The 10524-nt window shown below is 42.7% G+C and overlaps 1 protein-coding gene across 2 annotated transcripts; it reads right to left on the bottom strand.

Moving 5' to 3' along the window:
* Positions 1-996: 996 nt before the first annotated feature.
* Positions 997-9645, bottom strand: prmt5 (protein arginine methyltransferase 5). Of its 2 annotated transcripts, none has more exons than XM_024009741.2 (16): positions 9463-9645; positions 6371-6489; positions 6132-6217; positions 5726-5860; positions 5472-5584; positions 5341-5390; positions 5058-5221; positions 4791-4952; positions 3923-4000; positions 3743-3801; positions 3506-3628; positions 3075-3250; positions 2517-2720; positions 2260-2370; positions 2107-2177; positions 997-2010 (listed from the first exon to the last, which is right to left on the bottom strand). In XM_024009741.2, exons 1-16 carry the CDS (start codon positions 9558-9560, stop codon positions 1858-1860), a joined length of 1902 nt encoding a protein of 633 aa, XP_023865509.1. In that variant the 5' UTR covers positions 9561-9645; the 3' UTR covers positions 997-1857. The 2 variants fall into 2 exon arrangements, with proteins under 2 accessions (XP_023865509.1, XP_023865510.1); XM_024009742.2 differs by having other exon boundaries at positions 2107-2171; positions 9463-9644.
* Positions 9646-10524: the final 879 nt, after the last annotated feature.

Raw genomic sequence — 10524 nt, 5'->3', positions numbered from 1 at the left:
GTTTATCGTCGAAGTAATGAGCATTACACCGAGGCCTGTACTCTGTTGTCATTGCAGGCAATCTCAATGCTGTGCGTTACGGGGAAGTCATCCTCCTCCCTCATGTGGTACCCTTCCTGCAGGCTCATCCTGACATGACCCACCAGCATGACAATGACACCAGCCATACTGCTCGTGATTTCCTGCAAGACAGGAATGTCAGTGTTCTGCCATAGCCAGCGAAGAGCCCGGATCTCAATCCTATTGAGCACGTCTGGGCCCTGTTGGATCGGAGTGTGAGGACTAGGGCCATTCCCCCCAGAAATGTCTGGGAACTTGCAAGTGGAAGAGTGGGGTAACATCTCACAGCAAGAACTGTCAAATCTGATGCAGTCCATGAGGAGATGCACTGCAGTAATTAATGCAGCTGATGGCCACACCAGATACGGATTGTTACTTTTGATTTTGAACCCCCCCCCCTTGTTCAGGGACACATTATTCAATTTCTGTTAGTCACATGTCTGTGGAACTTGTTCAGTTTGTCTCAGTTGTTGAATCTTATGTTCATACAAATATGTGCACGTTAAGTTTGCTGAAAATAAACGCAGTTGACAGTGAGGACGTTTCTTTTTTTTTTTGCAGAGTTTATATTAGCGACCTTTCGGTTACCATAGCTCTAACCGCTAGGCTACCTACTGCCCTTTTGATAGGTTTACCTCAATGCACAATACATTCAATGCCAATATGGCATCCTGCCCTCTTCTACTGGACACTACACAAATCAGTAGATCATTCACTGGTGTAGTCTGTTGAGAAGACACTTTAGGATGAGGATATATTTTATAGACATACATTTGTGTACAAGCGTGCATTCAAGTTTGAAATTCCAAATAGCTTTTGATATATGCTTGGCAATGGAATAGGGACCTTGTCACAGCCTGMCATTTTACTCATGGAGGGGACATACTTAGTAAGTCAATGAAAGAAGCACATACAAACGGTGCAGAGCAGCTAATATCTAGTAGTATTGTCTTTATTGTCTTAACATGGCTCAGACAAAAACAAAAAATGGACACCCGAAAAACATACATCCTGAAAAGCCCGTCTCCTACACCCTGCAGTATCGGAGTTGTAACCAGGTAAGTGTTGAGTGACAATTTAGAGCCATCTCATCCGAGTTGTAGCTTGGAATGTGTGCTCAGGGGACCTAGACCAAATAAATACTTGTTATTTTTCAGTTACTTGAGGTACGCTTGATTTAGCTTGCTCAGCATGCCAGAGTTCACGTTTTTGAGACAATTCCATTGGCACTTAAAGTATTTGAATGAAAACAAGTACATGTTTGACCCAGGTGTGGTTGTCAGTAAGGCTGAGGTCCTGTTGGCAAGTCTGTGTGACTGCGATGCCAGGTGACTGACTGAAACAATATAAAAAAACAAAAAACAATTTAAAAAAAACAGATTCTCTTCAAAGCGAGGACGGATGACGACCCACGTAGACAGAAAAGGCTGAGTCTATGAGATCCACTCTCTAAAGATATCTTAACTGCCTGCTATACAAGTAACTTAATCTCAGTAAACATTGTATTTGAATGATAGTCCATGCCTGAAACTGACTCCTCTTAATAACACTGTAAAATAGACTCAAAATCAGTCCCATCTAAACCATTGATTGGATTCTCATTTGCAGATCTAAAGCGTCACCATGATCCTGGTCCATATGTTTCATGGTATGAGCAGGCTCATTATTACAGGCCAATTAGTTAAATGCTGGACATTGAGAGAAACTACCTGCACTTCATTAGCAACAAAGTGCCTGTTTAATTGTGTCTGTATATATGTGTGTATATATGCGAGTATGAGTGTGTGTGCGAGGTCATCACAGGCCGATGGTGTAGGATCTTCCTGCTGGGTTGTGGATAGCGGAGCACGAGGGCTCTGTCACGGCCCACTCATACCACACCTTCTTCCCATTGTTACACCTCCAGAACCTCACTACGACATCATCATCCCGCGTCACAGGGATCGGTTGCTGCAGGTGGAAGAAACAGGTCAACACACTACATTCTTTTGGGTAATAAAAATGTGCTAAATGTAAAGTATACATTTTACACGACAGTCAACTTACTTTGAGAGGGAACAGGATGGGGAACCAGGAGAACATTCCGGGAGAGTGGGTCTCCGGCTTGATACCTTGACCAGACAAACACACACATTAATGTTAACGATATCCATCCATCTTATACTTCAAAACATCACCATTCCCACTTTTGGTACTTACTGAGTGTGACGTCTCCGTAGAGAGTGGTCTCAAAGTATCCAGCAAAGCCATGCAGCACCGTGTTACATCCCACAGAGAATCTAAGGCACTGGTACCTATTGTTGTTCATATCTAAAAAGKAAAGGAAAGTACATTTATTACATATCTTGTGTGATCGTTACCCGGTGTTAGCTAGGGTGTGTGTATTACCTATGGTGGGATGTGGAGGGTTGGTGTGTAAGCTTTAGCCATGCAAGGGGGTTTGACGCGTCTGTTACCTGTGGTGGGGTGTACAAAGGTGAAGCAGGCTTTGGGCTCAGCCAGCTGGTGGAAGTTGTGGAGTCTGACGACATAGGGGGTCTCAAAGTGGCACTCGGGGTCCTTGTCTCGCTCCCTGCACCCCCTGACCTCATTATACAGCTTGGAAGAGGAGAGGGGGGCCAGGAAAGAGGTGTAGGAACAGGGGATGCTAACCCCACCATCTGAGGAACGAGATAAATCGGGACAAGTTTGGATGAGAGAGGGTATAGGCAAAAAAGTGCTTTGAATGACATATCGTCACTGTCTGGTGAAAACCTCTCATCTCCAAAACAGAAACTTTTCAGTAAAAGTTCATATTTCCCCATTAACGAATGTACAATGACATTTCAGAAGCAATGTTTTAATCAACTTTGTTGGTCCTAGTCATGTAATGTTCCGAGTACAATGAGTGGAGTTACGGCTTACGAGGTTGTCACCCAACAGCGAAGAGATGGCCCTTTCACAGCTCTTTAGTAAGTAGTGTGACATTTCAATATCAACGAGGTGCACTGCAGAAGTGTAATATTTACACCTACCTTTGAGAAAGTGCTGTGCTCCATCTAGACACTCCGGGGAGAGCTCGTTGTCCCCGAAGGACCCGAGCAGCTCGCTGACGATGATGTCCGCCTTCTCAGGTGCCGCCCACTCCCTCATGTCACACGACACCACGGTGACCTGATCGCCCCACTCCTCAAACTTCCAGTTCTCAAGCCTGGGGATAGAGTGGCAGGATCAGTCTCACAGACAGATAGAGGGTGGAGCTCAATGGAGATTAACGTTGCCAACCGTCCCATTATAGTCTTGTAATTTACCTGCCAGAAAGTATTAACCCTTACCGGGAGATTACTCGTAATACATTAATTAAATAGTTTCATTAATGTAATCATGTTGAATGAGTTCTATAATCTCCTTGAATGAGGTTGGTGAACAATGGAAACCCCATTAGAGGGTCAGAGAGTTCACTCACGTGACAACAGCGTTGGGGTTCTTTTCCACAGCGTAGATACGGAGCTTCCTGTCAGCCTGCTTGGCAGCACGCAGGGAGGCGTTGACCAGAGGACCTCTCCCAGCCCCCAGCACCATCAAAACTCTAAGGTCACAGAGCATACATACTGTTACGYAGCAGATACAGAGGGGGAAGGTCATTGTCAGGAGAATAAATACTAAGAGAGATGACAGACAGGTAGGTGTTGGAGCTACTCACTGTGTATTGGTCGCCTTCTGCTCCTCCGGAACTCTGTCGAGCAGACACTTGTACACAGCCTGCAGAAATATCAGGAGAACCCAATCAGTACTTCATTATATTACCCTACCAGCCACAGCACCATTGCTAGATGTTACAGTGTATTAGAATGGGAAGACATCTGTATCAAAGGCTCCTTACCTGCTGGTACTGGGAGTATTTGATGGGATCCTTCTCGAACACTTCATAGGTCTGAGACTCCAGATTGTCCATGAGGGGCTAATGGGAAGAGAACAATTAGAGACAAAGAATCCAATGCATACACACAAAATATAATAGGGGTGGGAATTGCCAGGGACCTCACGATACTTCGGTGCCGATATGATATGTATTGCGATTCTATAAGTTTTGTGATGCGATACTGCGATTTGATGTTACAAACATATTGCACTCTGTATGTCTGCTACTTAGATGGGAAAATTAGTTTTGATCAGTCAGGGAAATATGTGCTGAAAAAGTTGGCTCACTAGTTAAAAAAAAGACTGAGAACAAGCTATAGGATGAAAAATAACAGCGTTTTGGCACAGGTACAGCCAACTACCTAAAAATATTTTTGACTTGGCGTCAAAGTAACAATATAATATTGTCCAAAATTGACAAACTATCAATTCCCCGCCCATCACTACAATATGCAGTACCRGTCAARAGTTTGGACACACCTACTCATTCCAGGKTYTTTYTTTWTTWTTASTATTTTCTACATTGTAAAATAATAGTGAAGACATCAAAACTATGAAATAACACATATGGAATCATGTAGTAACCAAAAAAGYGTTAAACAAATCAAAATATATTTAATATTCGAGGTTCTACAAAGTAGACACCCTTTACCTAGATGACATCTTTGCACACTCTTGGCATTATTTATTTCATCGTTTTGATGTYGTCACGATTATTCYWGAATGTAGAAAATAGTAAAAAATAAAGAAMAACCCTGGAATGAGTAGGTGTGTCCAAACTTTTGACTGGTACTGTAGGTATGACTATTTGCAAACCTCAACACACATACCTGGAGAGGAGACTGTAGGTAATCCTCATAACCCTTGGCGAACAGTTCATAGGCATTGGGGACAGGGCGGTTCTGGTTGAGGTATTCAAGGTATTGCAGGTAGGAGCGGAAGTCCTTCTCACTGTGACGACTGGTGCCAGTGAAGATGAACTGGGCCTCAAGCTGGGAGACGAGAAAATGTTTTGTAAAATACATAATCAAGGACAGAGTGAAGACAAAATACTTTCATTTGCTATACCAATTGCCGTAGCCTAGAATTTACAGTACCTTGAAGAGACGGAAGATGATTTTCTGGTGGGGTTTTGAAAGGACTGGGAACCCTTTCTTATTGGTCAAAAAGATGCTGGTGGGAAGAACGGCTGCTTTGATTGGCTCCCCAAGCCACTTGTCAATCACAGCGTCGGAGGGCATGTTTTCTCCAACCTCAATGGCTTCAGCAAAAGGAAGGGAAGATAAATCAGGAACAATTACTTATCAGTTACTTATCAAAACAATTACTTATCAGTTTGTCAACACCACCCCAACATGTTTCCCCGTCTTGCTCCCTTACCTAAACAGATTCTCTTGTTGTAGTCACACAGAGTTCTGAATGAATGCCACCTGAAAAAGGAAAAACCAAAGGTACATTTATAACTAAAACAAAAAAAAATCTGCAGGCCCTGGTCACAGCACAAYACTTACCAGGCCCAGGTCTTCTCGTCATCACTGCCATCATCTGTGTGTTTCGTAGGCTCGTTCTCGATGATGTCATCACGCATGTCGTCAGCGGAAATCAGGGGGACCCGGATCCAAAACTGATACGAAACAATCCAGTTGCTTAGTTTTAAGTTAACCGATTTACCTTAACATTGCCCGTCACAATACAAGTCAAGGATTAAGAATGAGTTATAATTTGTATATGCTATAGATAGAGAATGTYTGAGTGCTGTAGTCACCATGCAGGAGTGGTGTCCCGTCTGGATGTGGTTGAGCAGCACGCGGGCCAGGTTGGCACAGTGAGGGCCCTTCAGAGGGACCATGAAGGCTGGCAGACCCAGATATGCTGAGAAGTTCAGCTCCTGTACCAGGGCCTGAGACAGGACAGAGGGATGGCAGGACAGAGCAACAATTCAACTTGTAGCTAAGAGGTTTAAAACTTTCTGCTTGAACTTTTCTTAGTTCACGAACAAGGCCGGGGGTGTATTCACTAAACCAAACGGAAGAAAAAAATGGGGAGGGATCCAATAATTCCCCCCCAAAAGAAGCAGTCGTTCTCATTGCAAAAAGTTATTTGGGGAAATGTTTTGCAACTGTTTGCTACGTTGGAAGTTAATGAACACACCCAAAGTCTGTCCAACTCACCGCTTCTGAATTCCTGCGTTCTGTCTCCACCTCTGAGTCGGTCTCGATCCATGGAGAAAGCTTTCCAACAACCAGAGTGTTCCAGTCTGGGTAAGGAAGAAGTGAAATTCAATATCCGGATACTTAATTAAATATACATACTATAGAGCCATTTAGATGGCCCTGTAAGTAGATGCTCCTGTGCATGAGAATGAACTGTCTACCATTGATGTCAGTATGAATACAGGTAGCCTCCTCACCTCTCCCACAGAGCAGAAGGTCAGAGCGCGTATGTGCTCCTGATCGGACTTTGGCGGGGTCCAACTCAAACTCCCTCCTGAACCTCGGGTGGAAGAGGGGCATGCACAGGAAGTCAAACCTGAAAGAGAAAGTGACAGATGGGACACATTAGTTGACACTTGATCTAACGTTAGTTTAGTTTATTAGGATCCCCATTAGTTACTGCACATGCAGCAGCTACTTTTCCTGGGRTCCACATAAAACATACAAATACATGAAAGTACAGAACAGTTATAGACAATAACATAAGATATTATATTAAAATTCAATYAAAATAAAACTTGTTGAAAAGACAAATTACAGTTGAAGTCAGAAGTTTACATACACTTAGGTTGGAGTCATTAAAACTYGTTTTTCAMCCACTCCAAAAATGTCTTGTTAMCAAACTATAGTTTTGGCAAGTCAGTTAGGACATCTACTTTGTGCATGACAAGTCATTTTTCCAACAATTGTTTACAGACAGATTATTTCACTGTRTCACAATTCCAGTGGGTCAGAAGTATACATACACTAATTTGACTGTGCCTTTATACAGCTTGGAAAATCCAGAAAATGATGTTATGGCTTTAGAAGCTTCTGATAGGCTAATTGACATCATTTCAGTCAATTGGAGGTGTACCTGTGGATGTATTTCAAGGCCTACCTTCAAACTCAGTGCCTCTTTSCTTGACATCATGGGAAAAYCAAAATAAACCAGTCAAGACCYCAGAAAAAACAATGTAGACCTCAAGTCTGGTTCATCCTTGGGMGCAATTTCCAAATGCCTGGAAGGAGACACGTCTCCTAGACTTCGGTGCGAAAAGTGCAAATAAATCCCAGAACAACAGCAAAGGACCATGTGAAGATGCTGGAGGAAACCGGTACAAAAGTATCTATATCCACAGTAAAACGAATCCTATATCGACATAACCTGAATGGCCGCTCAGCAAGGAAGAAGCCACTGCTCCAAAACCACCATAAAAAAGCAAGACTACAATTTGCAACTGCACATGGGGACAAAGACAGCACTTTTTGGAGAAATGTCCTCTGGTCTGATGAAACAAAAATACAACTGTTTGGCAATAATGACCATCRTTATGTTTGGAGCAAAAAGGGGGRGGCTGCAAGCCGAAGAACACCATCCCAACCRCGAAGCACGGGGTGGCAGCTTCATGTTGTGGGGGTGCTTTGCTGCAGGAGGGACTGGTGCACTTCACAAAATAGATGGCATCATGAGGATGGAAAATTATGTGGATATATTGAAGCAACATCTCATGACATCAGTCAGGAAGTTAAAGCTTGGTCACAAATGGGTCTTCCAAATGGACAATGACCCCAAGCATACTTCCAAAGTTGTGGCAAAATGGCTTAAGGACAACAAAGTCAAGGTATTGGAGTGGCCATYACAAATCGATGACCTCAATCCCATAGAAAATGTGTGGGCATAACTGAAAAAGCGTGTGCGAGCAAGGAGGCCTATAAACCTGACTCAGTTACACCAGCTCGGTCAGGAGGAATGGGCCAAAATTCACCCAACTTATTGTGGGWWGCTTGTGGAAGGCTACCYRAAACGTTTGACCCAAGTTMAACAATTTAAAGGCAATGCTACCAAATACTAATTGAGTGTATGTAAACTTCTGACACACTGGGAATGCGATGAAAGAAATAAAAGCAGCAATAAATCATTCTCTCTATTATTCTGACATTTCACATTCTTACAATAAAGTGGTGATCCYAACTGACCTAAGACAGGGAATTGTTTACTAGGATTAAATGTTAGGAATTGTGAAAAACKAAGTTTAAAAATATTTGGCTAAGGTGTATGTAAACTTCCGACTTCAACTGTATATTTACACAATTAATATACAGKATCAGTCAAAAGTTTGGACACACCTACTCACTCAAGGGTTTCTCATCCAAGAGTGTGTAAAGCTGTCATCAAGTCAAAGGGTGGCTACTTTGAAGAATCTCAAATCTCAAATATATTTTGTTTTGTTTAACACTTCTTTTGGTTACTACATGATTCAATGTGTTATTTCATAGTTTTGATGTCTTCACTATTATTTTACAATGTAGAAAATAGTAAAAATAAAGAAAAACCCTGGAATGAATAGGTGTCCAAACGTTTGACTAGTACTGTAGATACACATACGCATATATACAGTACAGTTAAAGTAGATATTTAGAAAGAGGAGAGACACTGATACAAGATGTTGTTTTAAAGCTAAACGTGCTTTTTGCCTGAGTAACCTCTGGTGGCAGAGCAATCCATGACGATATGGCTCTATACATWACTGAACGAAATATTAAATCGGTTTTTGGTTTAGGGACAGTGAAGAAACCCATAGTGGCGGGGTCTGTTTGAAATGTACGCAAACATATTACTCGACGTAGGCATTTTCAACACAGAGATGTTTATTAAAAAGACTCGAAGWGAAGTAGTCAATTTCTCCTCAACCATGAATGACTATCATGCGTGTTGTTGTTAGTTCTTTGTGTGCAGTTAATATGGGCAAGGCATGCTGCTTTGTTTTGAGCCAGCTGCGGCTTTACACGGACTTTCTTTGCTGCACCTGACYATTACTGGACAGTAATCAAGATGATACAAAATTAGAGCCTGAACAACTAGTACARTTGATCTCTGTGTCAAAAAATATTTGTATAAACATACATACCTCGCCCTATCTTTACAACAACTTAGTCAATGACTTGATAATGATAACTGACCATTGAAATAACTTGACGCTCTTGCATGAAGTTGACTGTAGCTAGGCATATTGCTGTAGCTACAAACGTTTAAGGTTATTTACTTGGATAATATATTCAAGTAAAGTCATGACTCCACTGTCAAATGTATTCTCATAAAATCATATTGAGGTCGTGGTAAGGAGGATCATCTCGTTGTTAGCCATTGTGATGGTGCACGTGGTAATTCACCGTCACCGGCAAATTCGCCTAGCTAGCGAGCTACATCACATGCAGAAATGAAGCCGAATGGTATATACTAGCCTTGTCGGCTCCTGTATTGACCACCTCCCCCCAAATAATTGCTGGAGCGAAACAGTTTACTTACCCAAGTTTAGCCACCGCCGCAAGTGTGTCAGCAACCTCGGGCACACAACTCAAATCTCTCCCGCAGGACACCCTGCCTCCTGTGCTGTGGGACGCCATCGTCAGCCGAGTGAATGGGAAAGAAGAGAGTTGCAGTTTAGTAAAAGGAAACTGACGCCATTTTGGCTCGGGTCATGTATTTGCTATCATTGGAGCTGAGAGTCAAAATGACTTCCTCTGGAATGCAGTTTCACACGTTTCGAGAACTGTCGCGATAYTTGCACGTCCAGTGAGATTATGGTAGTTTGAGGCTGTTGTTCGAAAAACACTTGGGATCATCTTGATCATGTACGCTGCGTTCAAAATAATTGGGAACTCGGCAATCTCCAACTTCAGTGCGTTCAACACAACTGGGAATTCGGAAAAAAAGCTAGCTCCAAGCGGAAAAATCTTTTGAATGGTCATCAAATTCGGGAATCTTTTTATTTAACCTTTCTTTAACAAAGCAAGTCAGTCCCCCCCCCCCCTTATTATTTACAATGATGGCATAACACACACCTAACCCAGACGACGCTGGTTCAATTGTGCTCCGCCCTATGGGACTCCCAATCACGGCCAGTTGTGATACAGCCTGGAATCGAACCAGGGTCTGTAGTGACACCTCTTGATCTATGATGCAGTACCTTAGACCCCTGCGCCACTCTGGCCTCCTTCTAGAGAGCAGACCAATGACTGTATATATGAGTTCCCATGCCGCGTTCAAAAGAACTGGGAGCTCTGAAAAATACAAGGTCAGATCATGACATCAGTGATCTTCAGGTTGGTAAGTTGGACATCTAGAATGAGGCCAGAGTTCCTGAGTTGGAATTCTGAGTTGGAAGATCGTTTAAATTATTTTTCCCGGTCTGAGTTGTTTCCAGGTGATTTGAACGAACTGAAGACGGAAGTCAGAGATTTCCCAGTTCCGAGTTCCCAGTTGTTTTGAACGTGGCACCAGTTGTCTTGAAAGCACCAATAGAGGGGTTGGCTGACAATATCACGAAAATTATGGCAGGCTTCAATAGAGCTAAAGGAAGTGGCCTTG

This window comes from Salvelinus sp. IW2-2015, linkage group LG19, assembly GCF_002910315.2.
Source record: "Salvelinus sp. IW2-2015 linkage group LG19, ASM291031v2, whole genome shotgun sequence".
In the NCBI taxonomy this organism is placed as follows: Eukaryota; Metazoa; Chordata; class Actinopteri; order Salmoniformes; family Salmonidae; genus Salvelinus; species Salvelinus sp. IW2-2015.
The sequence above is the reverse complement of the archived record's forward strand: the minus strand, read 5'-3'. Positions and strand labels throughout refer to the sequence as shown.

Coding starts and splice junctions, on each gene's coding strand:
- prmt5 (XM_024009741.2), bottom strand. CDS start 9,560: ATGGCGTCCCACAGCACAGGAGGCAGGGTGTCCTGCGGGAGAGATTTG. Junction 4,953..5,057: donor TCATCTTCCGTCTCTTCAAG/GTACTGTAAATT, acceptor CTCGTCTCCCAG/CTTGAGGCCCAGTTCATCTT. Junction 3,251..3,505: donor AACCCCAACGCTGTTGTCAC/GTGAGTGAACTC, acceptor CTCTATCCCCAG/GCTTGAGAACTGGAAGTTTG.